This window comes from Thrips palmi, unplaced genomic scaffold (genome assembly GCF_012932325.1).
Source record: "Thrips palmi isolate BJ-2018 unplaced genomic scaffold, TpBJ-2018v1 HiC_scaffold_19, whole genome shotgun sequence".
Lineage (NCBI taxonomy): Eukaryota > Metazoa > Arthropoda > Insecta > Thysanoptera > Thripidae > Thrips > Thrips palmi.
The window spans coordinates 10,259,118-10,272,446 of record NW_023144628.1 but is presented as its reverse complement, the minus strand read 5'-3'; the positions used below and the strand labels follow the sequence as shown (position 1 = coordinate 10,272,446).

General features: G+C 38.8%; 5 protein-coding genes across 6 annotated transcripts; 4 read left to right on the top strand and 1 right to left on the bottom strand.

Annotated features, from left to right (window-relative positions):
• Positions 1 to 106: 106 nt before the first annotated feature.
• LOC117645737 (glutamyl-tRNA(Gln) amidotransferase subunit C, mitochondrial) lies at positions 107 to 815 on the top strand. The gene is made up of 2 exons (XM_034386098.1): positions 107 to 563; positions 644 to 815. The coding sequence occupies exons 1-2, from the start codon at positions 271 to 273 to the stop codon at positions 789 to 791; spliced, it is 441 nt and encodes a 146-aa protein (XP_034241989.1). The 5' UTR covers positions 107 to 270; the 3' UTR covers positions 792 to 815.
• Positions 794 to 2,443, top strand: LOC117645734 (DNA polymerase subunit gamma-2, mitochondrial). Its single transcript, XM_034386096.1, has 5 exons — positions 794 to 1,044; positions 1,124 to 1,560; positions 1,646 to 1,820; positions 1,899 to 2,122; positions 2,199 to 2,443. The coding sequence occupies exons 1-5, from the start codon at positions 831 to 833 to the stop codon at positions 2,256 to 2,258; spliced, it is 1,110 nt and encodes a 369-aa protein (XP_034241987.1). The 5' UTR covers positions 794 to 830; the 3' UTR covers positions 2,259 to 2,443.
• On the bottom strand, positions 2,384 to 5,596 carry LOC117645735 (ER lumen protein-retaining receptor). Its single transcript, XM_034386097.1, has 6 exons — positions 5,408 to 5,596; positions 4,687 to 4,876; positions 4,503 to 4,572; positions 4,310 to 4,424; positions 4,087 to 4,224; positions 2,384 to 3,977 (listed from the first exon to the last, which is right to left on the bottom strand). Exons 1-6 carry the CDS (start codon positions 5,496 to 5,498, stop codon positions 3,943 to 3,945), a joined length of 639 nt encoding a protein of 212 aa, XP_034241988.1. The 5' UTR covers positions 5,499 to 5,596; the 3' UTR covers positions 2,384 to 3,942.
• A 174-nt stretch (positions 5,597 to 5,770) lies between these two features.
• LOC117645733 (interferon-related developmental regulator 2) lies at positions 5,771 to 10,134 on the top strand. Its single transcript, XM_034386095.1, has 8 exons — positions 5,771 to 5,998; positions 6,532 to 6,651; positions 6,732 to 6,900; positions 6,986 to 7,187; positions 7,306 to 7,556; positions 7,630 to 7,873; positions 7,996 to 8,214; positions 8,287 to 10,134. The coding sequence occupies exons 1-8, from the start codon at positions 5,968 to 5,970 to the stop codon at positions 8,371 to 8,373; spliced, it is 1,323 nt and encodes a 440-aa protein (XP_034241986.1). The 5' UTR covers positions 5,771 to 5,967; the 3' UTR covers positions 8,374 to 10,134.
• Positions 10,135 to 10,493: 359 nt separating this feature from the next.
• On the top strand, positions 10,494 to 13,178 carry LOC117646351 (cryptochrome-1). 2 transcript variants are annotated; one of them, XM_034387231.1, is made up of 10 exons: positions 10,494 to 10,664; positions 10,729 to 10,932; positions 11,016 to 11,191; positions 11,275 to 11,436; positions 11,519 to 11,623; positions 11,701 to 11,945; positions 12,029 to 12,290; positions 12,375 to 12,622; positions 12,699 to 12,855; positions 12,928 to 13,178. In XM_034387231.1, exons 2-10 carry the CDS (start codon positions 10,785 to 10,787, stop codon positions 13,060 to 13,062), a joined length of 1,638 nt encoding a protein of 545 aa, XP_034243122.1. In that variant the 5' UTR covers positions 10,494 to 10,664; positions 10,729 to 10,784; the 3' UTR covers positions 13,063 to 13,178. The 2 variants fall into 2 exon arrangements, with proteins under 2 accessions (XP_034243122.1, XP_034243121.1); XM_034387230.1 differs by having other exon boundaries at positions 10,494 to 10,932.
• Positions 13,179 to 13,329: the final 151 nt, after the last annotated feature.

Genomic DNA, 13,329 nt, shown 5'->3' with positions numbered 1-13,329 from the left:
AAGATGAAGCAGCGCCGCTGAGGGGGAAGGCCACTCCTGGACCGGTGCAAGTGGCGCGTGGCGCTGTGGTGGGGCGCGGCCGGTTGGAAACCGGATTTGAATTTGAAGGCAGCGCGCGCTTCGCCTTGCACTTCCGCCGCCCTCCACCAATGGGAGCGCCGGCTCACCTAACCTAACCTGCAGCCGGGGGCCCTGTGGGTCACAACCACAAAGCAAGCAGCGAAGCAACGGCAACTCGCCAATTTCGCCCTTCCAGCTCCTCCAACAACCATGAGTGTATGCCTTCTGTGCAGGCGACTGACGCGTAGCAAGCTCGACGCACTGCTCCGAGCGGCCTGTAAGTTGTCATCACAGTCGTCGTCCGCAAGAGCAGATTCAGCCCCCGCAGCATCCACCCCGGCAGTGGACGAGGAGACTGTCAAGCACCTGGAGAGGCTTTCCCTGGTCGACTTCGCCAACAAAAGGGGCGTTGCTCGCCTGGAGGAAGCCATTCGGTTCGCCAACAGACTCGATGAAGTTGACACCACAGACGTGGAGCCTCTAGTCTCTGTTCTGGAGGATGAGTGAGTTCCTGTTCATCCAGTCCGGTCCAGAACCACCAAGTGTCTTTCAGACTGTAACTTTATCTTCTGTCTTTTCACAGGGTTCTTTATTTAAGAGAGGACAAAGTGACTGAGAAGAACGATGTGAAGGTCGTTTTGTCAACTGCAGTCGTAACGGAGGAAGACTTCTACGTTGCCCCACCAGGAAACATTCCGCTTGTTGTTCGAGATCTCTCAGAGTTGAAGTAGACTGCTTTTAATTAACTTAGGTTTTTTTTTACCTCTGTGATGATGGCTATGAAAAAAGTTTTGAATTTGTGTGATAAACACGGCTTTGTGAAACCTGTCTGGAAAGGTGCCGAGGTTTCATCCTTGAAATTTGGACCCATTGGGGAGTTTTTAGTTAATAATGTGAGGCAAGAGTGGTATCTTGGCAATGTCATAGATAGGAATGATAATGTTTTTCCTATCCATTCACATGCTTCACAATTAAGTGGTTTAGGTAAGAACAAGTCATGCAGAGCAAATGTGTTCATTTTGATGTTTTTAATTTCTTCATCTCTTTTCTTTTTTTCTTTCAGGCATTGAAGAGCCTTTCTGCCAAATTAAGAGTTTGTGTCAAGGTGTTTTGCCTTTTGGGATTGCACAGACAATATGTGATGGTACTCTCATTCATAAGCAAATCAATGACACTACACCACCTCATGCTGCATTTAATCCGTCTCATAGAACTTGCTTGCGGTCTCTCTTATTTGTGTCACCAACTGATGGACGTCAGAAATTCTATACTTGGCAGCAGAAGCGAAAGATGTGGTGGAGAAAGTTTTCATCTCATCCTGGACGCTTCTCACTTTCCGACATTATAGAAACTCGCTCAGAGGATAAAAATGTTGATGGAAATGACCTTAGAGTCAACATACTTGCTGAGTTTGATTGGGGACCTACAATTGTTGAGACTGTTCATCTTTCCTCTCTAAGTTCTTCCCAGCTTTCTAATGAACAATTGGAGGCTTTGAAGGTATGGTACTGTTAAAATATTACTTCCCTCACAGCTGCTTTCCTGTTCCAAGTCTTTTGTTCCTATAACTTTTTCATGCTTTCAGGTAAAACAGGGGCACAAGCACGTTCTTCCAGATGTAGTGGAATGCATTTTGTCCCTGGAAGTGGCATCACTTGCATTCTTATGCGATGCCTTCTCAGAAAGTTCAAAGAGACTATTATTAAGACTCCATCGACGACTTGCTCCATTAAAAGTTGGATTTGTTGTGAACCTTTCAGGTACTTTGAAGTTTGCTATAAAGTAATCAATTTTATTGCTGGGGAAAGGCATAAACAATGTATTTTAACCAATTTTAGATTCATCTGTTTCTGATAGACTGCTAGAAGTGGCAAAACATCTATCACTTTCGTTGCGCCAGAAAGCAGTCAGCACATTAATGCTACCTGATATCATCAAAAAATCTCAAGACCTTCAGATTAATAGAAATGATGAGATGGGTATACCTTTCACAATTATACTATCAGATTCTACTCTGAACGATGGTATTATCCATTTGTACAGCAGGGAAACAACATTAAAGGTAGGAAGAGACTTCATGTCCATTCACAGGGTTTCATCTTTTGATTACTCTATAACAATTCCTTTTTGTCTTGCAGGAACAGGTCCACATTAGTAAAGTTCCTGATTATGTGAAGCTTCTGGTGAAGAACTTTTAGGGGAACATAAAATGAGGATAGATATGGTAGATACGAGAGAATTGCATTGAATTTACACGCCTTCAAAATGCTAAAGAAGAATGAAACTGATGCAAGTGTGGACTTATCAAGAAATAAATAATGTATAGATAAAATGCTCTTTATTCAAACTGAACGTTTCATTGGAAATACAACTGAGCCATGAATGCCATGTAAACAAATGATCTGCCCTATAGCCCCTCTCTTTATCCTAGGTAAGTATATTCTATCTAGAAAAAAGGACTAGCAAAACAATTGAAAATATCCCACAATTTCAGAAATTGTTGAAACCAGATCAAGAAGAGAGAGAAGGTGAAATTTCTCTTACTTAATGTGAGGAGACAATTTAATGTGGGGTGAGAACCTTTCAAAGCACACTTCCTTAGGATAATCAATTATGGACTAGCAGATACATAAGGCTTAATGGTTTAGTTTGGAATAAAGGGGACTGCTGATGGCTTGCTGATCTGATGGATGGATGAAAGCTTGGGCTCAACTGTGAAAAGGCTCAGTTGCTGAATCCTGACCAAATGAATAAATAAAAATTCATGAAGTAAATTGCTTACTTTCCTTGTGCTGTATTGCTAACAATTCCTTTGGCACTCACAGGAGCTTTGCATCTGATTAGCATGATTATGAACACAGAATAAGACACTACATACACAGCTGTCCAATTTGTACCATAAATTTGACATTAAATCAAACAAGCATACATTGTGGAAAGGGAGGCAAGAAAGAAGTTCCACCCATGATTTTAAAACTTGATGAAAATAGTGGTCAATGGTTTAGTCAATTGTGTTAATTAGGATTCAGAGCAATTCATTAATAAAATAATGTCCCCATAGAAAAAAATCACGACTTTATGTAGTGATTTGTCAACATTCAGTCACACCAAATCTCACAATAGATCATTTTAAAAACTTTGAAAGAAAAAATATTTATGTATTTGAAGACTGTCTTCATCTTTCAAGATGGGATCACAACATCAAGAATAATGGATTGAAGACAATACTAAAAAACCCTACTCCAATTTCACAGCATAATGTAATGAATCATGAAATAATTACATTAAATTTAAGTTTTGGAAAATCCCATAAAATTTAATGCTAAACAATAAAAAGTGCATCCTCAAATGCTATTATCTACACTAAATATATATCATACCTCTAACGCAAGAGTAAAAAAAAAAAAAAAAGAAAGAGAAAAAAACACTCACACATTCAAACAGAAAATTACAAGTCTTGGTTAACAAGAAGCACCATCTTCACGGCCTTGTCACTTATGTAAATTATCTCCCTCAAATAATTTAAGTGTTATGCACAAGAGTTAAATTGGAACACCCTTTGACTATGAAGATATTGTAAGATCTCTTCTGCCTTTGCAATATTGCAGTCATCAGTCTCCATTCTCCATACCATCAAATATTTCACAAGATAAAATTTAAGTTTTCTAGATGCTAGAGTATACATTATATACTAAACAGGAGTTTGACAAAACTTGATGGGAGGAAAACAATAATGCCCAATAACTGCAAGCGATCTCACTACGCATATGCTTAACAGAGCAAGACGTAATTTTGTACATGCATGTTACTTTGCAAGGAAATAACGTCCCACAAGGAGGAACAAGTACAGTAAAAGCTTTGAGTAGACATTCTTCTTGTCTCTTATGCAGGTAGTTGCAACTTCTTTCCCTTAAGCACTGTAAACAGAAATAAACTAAATTAGGTATTTTAACACACATGTAAATGATTCATTGCAATAATCTCTTGAAAAAAAAAAAAAAAAAAAAAAACCCTGCAAGAACTAACCTTTGGTTACATAGAGATAAAAGAAGTCACAGTACAACACAGTCTGTACAACACCAGCCACAATTGCAATGAGATCATAGTGGTCCTCAGCATAATAGCGGTAAATCCAGTTCAGCAGGTACAATGCTCGGTATGAACCTGTAATAGAAACAAGTAGTAACACAATTAGACAATGTAAGGTAAGAACAGCAAAGCCAAAGAATTTGCTATTTGTATGAATTACCCAGAGCAAAGAGGTAGTGGGATGTGATGCTTTCAGCTTCTCCAGTTTTTGACACAAGGAATAACTGGGGCAGAATAGCTACAGATTCCAAATAGATGCTGAATGTCCACAGAATCTGTTACAAGTTACAGTATTAGATAAGAAAGCATTCAAAAAATTTATTTGGCAATAACTTAAGAACAAGAAATATTACCTCAAGAACAGCAAAATCATGATTAATGAGGATGGAGAGAACAAATGCAGGCAAGATCAAAAATTCAACTCTGAAAAGAAGAAAAAAATGCAAACAAAAAAAGAAAGACATTAGCAATCAAAAAATTGTTAAATGAAAATGAGAGTTGTAGAACATAAGACTGTCAAATATAAGTGAGTCCCACCTGAAGGTGTCATGATTGTGGTCATAAGTGGCCTTGAACTTCATGTAGATTAAATACACTGTTGCATATGAAGCAGATATGAAGACAAGCTTCATGAATGTGTTATAGGCAGAGATGTATGTGCTGAGCAGATCCAGATAACGGGTGGTATACACAAGCGCAAACAGCAGCTGTGATTTTCCAGAGATTCCTGGAACAAAAATAACACTGTTAAGAAAAGAACAGACAGGAATCTTTGTTTCTTCAGGAGTAAAGGCATTCAAAATTAGTTTTGAAGTCAATTGATAGCTTATGGTGGTAAATAGGCTTTTAGAATCTATGAATCCTTCAGGAAGCTGACACACAGCTGACACATTGACTGACTAATGGTCCATTCAGTTCATACGAAAAAAATAACAAGCCACCAAATCACAAAACTTAAGACCATAAACAAAAAGAAAATAATACCCAAAAGAAAGGGAATAAGATAAGAGGAAAAAAGCTGTCACAAGTGAGGTTAGCGCAGCACAAAAATCAACGAACAAAGTCATTCCGGAACAACAGATTGCCAACAAACAGAATGAATAGGGAAAGGTGGGCCAAGAAAGAAAGAAACAACGAGCTAATTGATGAATTTTAATTTAGGAAACAGGTACTAACGTGTACAGACACTAGAGGAAAATTCCTAGCCGGTAGCTTAGATCTGGTCTCGATTCTCTTAAAATTAGAATCTTATACTTACCAGCACATGATCGTGTTTTCCAAATCTTCACGAGAAGAACAATAATGGCTAAAAGGTGGGAGAGATCTCCCGTTAGCCTAAAAATATTCATTTTGATCGATTAGATACTCGCCAAAACACCGAAAAATGACGTGGCCTGTCAAGCTCCGACAACAGAGGGCAGCACACGCCACACGCACACACACCTATCAGTCGCCGCCTTCTTGAGTCCTTGAACTTCTTGAACTTGTTCAACACGGATCCTAGATTTCTCATACAGCCACTCCAATGTGAATGTTAATGTAACTGAAGGTGATTTACACTTCTTATTGCGATTGTTTTGTTACTAGGCGCACGCGCCGTGCACGCGGTGGGTAGGCAACAAGCCAAGCACGTTCGCGCCATTAGCCTTGTGAGAGGCTGACCCGTATGTTCTGAATCATCATGTGTATGAGATTTCACACGTTTACATCTTCATGCCAATCAGCAAGATTACTTCGGAATCGCTGTAGTATAGCAGGTTGTTTGCCGTCTTGATCGAGTGCTTAGTTTAGGAACAAAGTAAAGGTGCAGCAGACAAAATGCCGAAAGGAAAACGCAAGGGAAAGTCAGGTAAGCCTTGGGACCGTCTTTTGGGGGATTTAGCCTTGAAAATTTTCCTACCATATTTTGTTGGGGTTTTACGTTGCTGCGATGATTTAGATGTCGTTAGTAGTCAAGCTTGCAAGATATTGTCATCAATGATACGCAGGTTTCGTGCGTTTTTGATGACATTGTTTATGAAATGTTTCACAACATTGTGCGAGCATTGTTTTGGCTTGAGGTTACCTAGGTCATAGCATACCTACTTTAACCTCTTTTAATCATTATCCTTTCAAAATTTTACACCATGCTCCACTTACCTATCGATTTTCTTGTAAAATCCAATGATCGCTTAAAACTTTTTTCGGATCAGGTTTGTCTTTGTTAAATTAAATAGAAATCCTTAATTTTAAAATTCTTGCCATTGCATTGTTTTACTTATTGCTCATTTTCTCAACACACTGCACCATTTTTATTGCATTTTAATTCAAACCAATTTAAGTTTTGTCATTTGAGCTGCAGCCTTGAAAAATAACCTGACCAAAACTGGTATGTGTTGTCAGGGTCATCAGGCCAGAAGATAAGATCAGATGGTCTTGGAATAACGTCCGATGAAGATTCCTTGAATGACAATGCCAGTGTGTTCAGTCTACCTTCAGACACTCACAGTGTTGTAGACGAAGGTACCTTGTTTTTATGGAAGCTGTTAATTATTACTATTTGTACCTTCAACTTGCAGCTATAAATACATTCTTTGTTTCAGTCAATGAACAGGAGACTGATGAAACTGCCATTGAGGAAGAGTTTGAAGAGCGGCTTCGTGATGCTATTGATGGACTTAGTCAAAAATCGGCTCAAGGACGCACTCAGTGCTTGGAAGCTGTCAGTAAAGCCTTTGTCAAACGTTTCATCCCTGACTTCGTTGTTGACAGGTACCAGTCATACTGTTTTTTTTTTTAGTTCAAACGCTTGTTTGTTTTATTGGACATTAAGTTTGATGGTTATCTTGTAATTTAGGCGCTTAACTATCTCTGATGGCATTGAGCGATGTCTCAAGAAGGGCCGAGGTGCCGAGCAAGCGGCTGCCGCACAGCTGGCCCCATTGATGTGTGTCCAACTGGGACTTAATGACTACTCTGAAGAATTATGCCGTGAGTTGGCTCCCGTGTTGATGCTTGTTGCCAGAGACCCTTCAGTATCCCCCTCAGCACGCTCCAAAGTAAGAAAAATCTTTTACAGTATTAATGGTGTCTCATGAAGATTGTTAGTCTCATTATCAGTAATTCCTTGAACTTTCTTCATATATTCACGATGTTCTTTGTTCCTAATAATTTCAGTGTTGCTGGGCATTGGGCCTTTTGACGTTCCTTGCTGGTGGAGAGATGCAGGATGTCATGGAACGCATGAGAGCTTTAGAGGCAATATTTTCTGGTTCTTACCTCAAAGGTGATGGAACGATGCCTACTGTCACCCCTGAAACTGGTGGTCTTCATGCAGCGGCACTTTCGGCTTGGAGTTTATTGCTGACGTTAATGGCACCTGGAGATGTTTTCATGTATACATCAGATGAAGATTGTACTTACCTTCCGTGAGTATTGTTGTTAATTATTTGCTGCTGATGACTAGAACAAAATTCTTATATCCTTCATTTGTCTTTTCAGCAAATTAAATCAACTGAGTGAATTACTGGAATCTGCGCACCTAGAAGTTCGTTTAGCTGCTGGTGAGCTTATTGCACTTCTTTATGAACAAGGTCGTTCACATGATTCAGACTTCTGTTCAGACTTTACTGAAGAACTGGTTGGTAAGATAAGGCAGTTGGCTACAGATTCCCACAAATACAGAGCTAAGAAAGACCGAAAGCAGCAACGGTCTTCATTTCGGGACATCTTACAGTATGTTGAAGTAAGTACTGATTTGCAAGTAGAAACAACATTCCTCACACTGTTATTTGTCTTTCTTTTTTTTTTGTACACCAGAATGTTCAGTTTTTTAACTGCTTTGCTTATGTCTCCCTAATTTCTCAGGAGGACATACCACCTGAAGTACAAGTTCGCTTTGGCCAAGAAGTGTTATTGCTAGACTCCTGGTGCCGTAGAAAGCAATATGATGCCTTCTGTCAAGTCCTTGGTTCTGGTATGAACTTGCATCTTACTGAGAATGACCTATTGCGAGATGTGTTTGAGCTAGGAGAAAAGTTATCACCACTGAACTATGCAGCCAACAAACAGACCAAGCAAGAAAGGGTAAGAAGCCTGCAAGAGTGTTTTTAAATTTTTCTGTTTGATATCAGTGCCTAATTACTTTTGATTTTACAGCATCTTCTGAATGCAGCATCTTTTAAGGCAAGGACGATTTCCCGCGGCAAGTATCGCGACAAGAGGTCTACTGTAGTTGGTTGCTAGAAAAATTTCTGTGTGTTTAACGACTCCCAAGTGATGCTACAATCATTCAAAGATACTTGGGAAATTTACAGTGTATATGTGCCACAGTTTTTCATGAGCTCCCTGTGACTGAAGACAAGAAGACAAGTTTATTAATGTTCTTTGAATCCATAATGACTGTTTACCCTTTCCCCTTTATTATTATGTGGAAGGGATTGTAAAAACAGATTTTTTCAAGAAATATAATTATGTGTCTCTCACACTTATATTGCCAGAATTTCCTGTGGACATTGCAATGTAGGAACTGTATCATGTTCAAATTGCTGTAAGACTGCCAAACACAACAATCATTGGTTTATGTAGTCTAGACATGTGGTTTCTCACAAATGATGCCAAAATTCTATATTGAATTATTTATCAATGGAGGACACCAACATGATTTTCTTTTAGAATTATGATGAATTCAGTTCCTTCTACAGTGAAATCAATATTATTGTATTGGGCCTTTTTTTCTTTTCTTTCTCTATTTTGGTTGTTTGTGCCAGTCTTCGTTGTCTGTATCCTCTTTTGCCTTCCCCTCCCTGAATTTTATTAATTTGTATTCCCATGTATTTGCTGATGTGTCTTTTTCTAGCCTCCTACTGTGAGGCAAGATGGCATAGTTTAGTTTGTCTTTGTGTCTTTTTAACTACTGTGGCGTTGCTTGGGTGTCCTTATTTATTCATCTTATAATTTGGCTGTATAATTATCAAGAATTTTGTGTGAAATCAATTTTGTGTGAATTTCTTTCTGTGGACTCGACATTGACAAAAATACTTTGTCAGTCCTGTTCGCTTGTACATTCAAATATTTTGTTTTCCAATCATCAACCACATTAAATCAATTTTTCAACAGAAACTGTGAATTCACACAAACTCTATTAGTTGTATTTGCTTTATGTGTCAGTCATATTGATCTGGGTATGGAATGGAACATATTGAAGAGAAGCTACTAGTACTATTTTTAGCTGGATTGGAATGCATTAGTTCAGTCGGCTTGTGGCTAATTGTAATTTATAGCCTCAGGTGTAGAGGCTTTAGCTCAAATTGATATTTGTTATTGTTTTCTGTGTGTCATTTTGAATGTAAAGCACATTTTTCCTGGACCACTGGGGGAGTTAGATATTTTGTTACCTGTGATCTCAGTTTATTGTTTCCATTATCTGGCCACAATGGTGTCCAGGAGGGTTTGCATATGCGCTAAGTTTCATGCCAAATATCATAACGCGGGCACAAAATTTATTTACTGCATGTATTGTTTTCAGTTTTTACTTAACTTCTGGCCAGCTGAGTTTTTTAGATGATACTACAGTATCATTAAATGAGCAATGGTGCTATCAATCCATTTTCCTTTTTAAGTGTACTTGTATGTTGGTTTTTTTGGGTTGTTTTTATGCATTATAAACATGATGTTTCTCTAAAAGAGAACTTTCATCTGTTCTTATTTATGACGGACAAATATCTTGGGTTGTCTTATGTCTAGCTTGATTTTATGCCATTTTCCCATTAGGTACAAATTTTGCTTTGAGCATTGTTATGATAGTACCTATTTCTTTATGAAACTCATTTCAGTTTCATCATTTATCTTACAATAACCCAGCTGATGTCTGGGCAACCTGGCAGGCCAGGCAACCAGGCTGATTATTGTCAGTATATAAATGTCTCAAAAAGAAAAAAAGAAGAAAATGTGTGCATTATAATTTGTGACAATTTGTTAAATAAAAGTTGCAGTAACCTCTTTGTATCTTTCACCAGTTTATTTCTCCTTGCGTTTTCATTCATTCAATCAATTAAGAATCAAATTTCCTGCAAACAATCATATTCCATGTAGCATTTGACCATCTGCGAATCAGACTCGGACTCATTCAAGAATACTCTTATAGTCTTATATAAGGCTTCATGTCTATTGAAATTGACCAGTAAGACGTGCTTTTCGGTAGAAACCTTGAATGGAAACGAAATTTGTAATTCCCTCCAAGACCGGAAACCCGCGAGTCCACACTTCTTCGGCTTCCGTGGAGTGGTCGTTCCCTGCCTTGCAGCGCAGTGGCCTCGCCGGCCGACGCCACGGACCGCGACACGTGACCGCCGGGGGCGGAAGAGGAGAGGGGAGAGGGGGCATGAATGCCTGCCTTTCATGTGCACGCATTTACGTAAGCAGAAGCCGTATTGTGTATTTAGTCTGATCGGCGTCTTTCTCTGTACTCGGCCAGTGGCATTCAAATCTGGGCAGGCGGACGAAGCTCAGAGTTGCTCAAGTTGTGCTTGCCTTATGTATGAACGGTGACAGTTGTTCTCAATATTCACATAATCAAATATGTTGACCAAGTGTCCAAAGTTTCTTGCAGACAATCACTGAAGTGAAAGTCTGGCATTAATTTTTTGTCAAATAGAATGGCATTAATAGAAGAGATAAGTCCAAAAGGATCTGTACTGTGGTTTCGTAGAGGGTTGAGATTGCATGACAACCCTGCTTTATTGAAAGCTTTGTCGGTCAAACAAGAATTTTACCCCATTTTCATATTTGATGGATTATCAGCTGGTAAGTTGTTGCTCTCCTGTCAGAAAAATGAGAATAGGATCATGTTGACTCATTTCAATTTGTATTTTGTTCATATTTTTCAGGGGTTACCAAAGATACTAGCTACAACAGAGTTCGGTTTCTTCTGGAGTGCTTACAGGACTTAGATGAACAGTTACAACAACGTATGGGCAAATTATACTTCATTCGTGGTGATCCTAAAAATGTTTTTGAAGCAATTCACAAAATTAAACCTTTGGAATCAGTATCTTTCGAATTGGTAAGTGACCGAAATGTAATTTTTCAAAGCAGATTATGTTTTTGGCTAAATATCTTTCAACTTCTTGCAATCTCTATTTCAAGGATCCAGAGCCTATTTGGGCATCAAGAGACAACAAAGTTAAAACGTGCTTGGAAAACTGTGGAATTAAATGGACTGAAGAAATTTCCCATACACTTTGGGATCCTCATGAAATCATTGAAACAAATGGAGGGATACCACCCTTAACTTATGAAATGTTTTTGGTTTGTATTGGTTCCACCTTATTCTATTATTTTATATTGTCCTTGATAATCATCTAAATCATATTCTTCTGCCGACCCTCAGCACACTGTTTCAATTATTGGGGCTCCTCCGAGACCAGTAGATGATCCTGATTGGACTGGGGTTCAATTTGGCAAGTTACCTCAACATTTAGGAGATGATATAGAGGTACAACATTATTATTATTTAATCATGAAATTATTTGTAAGATCTTGCACTGACCACTAATCTTCTGGATATTACAGGTGTTTCAATCAATTCCTTCACCAGAGAAGCTAGGATATTTCCCTCCCAAAGTATTTTCTGAGAAAATTATTGAGTGGACAGGGGGAGAGCAGAAAGCACTCCTTAAGATGAATGAACGTCTCAAAGTTGAAGAGAATGCTTTCTTAAATGGATTTTATCTCCCTAATCAAGCCAAACCAGATATTCTTGGTCCTCCTACTAGTCAGAGTGCAGCCCTATGCTTTGGATGCCTCTCAGTTCGGAAGTGAGTACATGAGATCAGATCTTTGCCCCCCAAAAACGCTCTTCCTCAATAATTTTTATCGATCTGTGTTTTTTAACTCACAGATTTTACTGGGCCATACATGACATGTATAGCCGAATTTACTCTGGTCACTCACAGTCTAACCAGCATATAACAGGACAATTGATATGGCGTGAGTTTTTCTATACAATGTGTGTGCAAAACCAATATTATGGAGAAATGGAGCGAAACCCTATTTGTTTAAACATATCATGGAAGGAAGATGTCCAGGATGAAATCCAAAAGTGGGAAAATGGACAAACTGGATATCCTTTTATAGATGCAGTCATGAGGCAAATGCACCAGGTAAATTAAGAATTTACTGAGGGTGACTGCATTTATTGTGTATGGTGACTTAATTCATTGAACTACTTTTTACCCTCTCTTTAGGAAGGATGGGTTCACCATGTTGCTCGTAATGCAGTTGCATGTTTCCTGACACGAGGTGATTTGTGGATGAATTGGGAGATTGGACTACGATTGTTCCTTCGCTTGCTTCTTGATGCTGACTGGTGTCTTTGCGCGGGAAATTGGATGTGGGTTTCCTCCTCTGCTTTTGAGCAGCTGCTGGATTGCAGTTCTTGTGTGTGCCCTGTTAGCTATGGACGAAGGCTTGACCCCCAAGGGGAGTACATCAGGTAATTGATTACTGCTGCAAGCTATTCCTGCCCTGCTGATACTGTTGACTAATAATTGTTCTTAAAAAAATTGTAGGAGATACATTCCTGAACTTCGAAATTTTCCTCAAGAATATTTGTATGAACCATGGAAGGCTCCTTTGGATGTACAAGAAAGAGCAGGGTGCTTTATTGGTAGAGAATATCCAGATCGCATGGTAGATCATGCAGATGCTTCCCAGAAAAACCGAAGAGTAAGTGCTGACAGTAAAAAATATTGTGTTACAAATATGAGTATGAGTATAATAACTTTTTTCTAATTTTAGATGATGAGGGACCTCAGGCTCAGCCTTGTGGATGATACCCCACACTGTTGTCCATCTAATGTTGAAGAAGTTCGTCAGTTTATGTGGCTTCCAGAGTCATGCACTGATCATTTGTGTGAGACTGAAAAGGTGTAGAGGTTTTTTTATTTCTTTTTCAGTCTCTCTCCTCAAACTTCTGTTGTTTACATGATCGCTTTTTCTAGTTTTTATAAAATAAATTATTCTGACACTCTTAAAAAAGACATTTAAATTTTTTTGTGCCTTATTCTTTACTATCATTTGACAGTCTGTCACACTCGTCTCACATTATGCAAATAAAATGACTATAATGGAACCAAAAAATTGTCACCTCGATCGATGTTTTTGATGCGAATCTGGGGTGGTGTAGGGGATTTCCGCGGA

Coding starts and splice junctions, on each gene's coding strand:
- LOC117645737 (XM_034386098.1), top strand. CDS start 271: ATGAGTGTATGCCTTCTGTGCAGGCGACTGACGCGTAGCAAGCTCGAC. Junction 564..643: donor GTCTCTGTTCTGGAGGATGA/GTGAGTTCCTGT, acceptor GTCTTTTCACAG/GGTTCTTTATTTAAGAGAGG.
- LOC117645734 (XM_034386096.1), top strand. CDS start 831: ATGATGGCTATGAAAAAAGTTTTGAATTTGTGTGATAAACACGGCTTT. Junction 1,045..1,123: donor TTCACAATTAAGTGGTTTAG/GTAAGAACAAGT, acceptor TTTTTCTTTCAG/GCATTGAAGAGCCTTTCTGC. Junction 2,123..2,198: donor GCAGGGAAACAACATTAAAG/GTAGGAAGAGAC, acceptor TTTGTCTTGCAG/GAACAGGTCCACATTAGTAA.
- LOC117645735 (XM_034386097.1), bottom strand. CDS start 5,498: ATGAATATTTTTAGGCTAACGGGAGATCTCTCCCACCTTTTAGCCATT. Junction 4,573..4,686: donor CACAATCATGACACCTTCAG/GTGGGACTCACT, acceptor TCTTCTTTTCAG/AGTTGAATTTTTGATCTTGC. Junction 4,225..4,309: donor CCACTACCTCTTTGCTCTGG/GTAATTCATACA, acceptor TTTCTATTACAG/GTTCATACCGAGCATTGTAC.
- LOC117645733 (XM_034386095.1), top strand. CDS start 5,968: ATGCCGAAAGGAAAACGCAAGGGAAAGTCAG. Junction 7,188..7,305: donor CCCCCTCAGCACGCTCCAAA/GTAAGAAAAATC, acceptor TAATAATTTCAG/TGTTGCTGGGCATTGGGCCT. Junction 7,557..7,629: donor GAAGATTGTACTTACCTTCC/GTGAGTATTGTT, acceptor TTGTCTTTTCAG/CAAATTAAATCAACTGAGTG.
- LOC117646351 (XM_034387231.1), top strand. CDS start 10,785: ATGGCATTAATAGAAGAGATAAGTCCAAAAGGATCTGTACTGTGGTTT. Junction 11,437..11,518: donor TAACTTATGAAATGTTTTTG/GTTTGTATTGGT, acceptor GCCGACCCTCAG/CACACTGTTTCAATTATTGG. Junction 11,946..12,028: donor GGATGCCTCTCAGTTCGGAA/GTGAGTACATGA, acceptor TTTAACTCACAG/ATTTTACTGGGCCATACATG.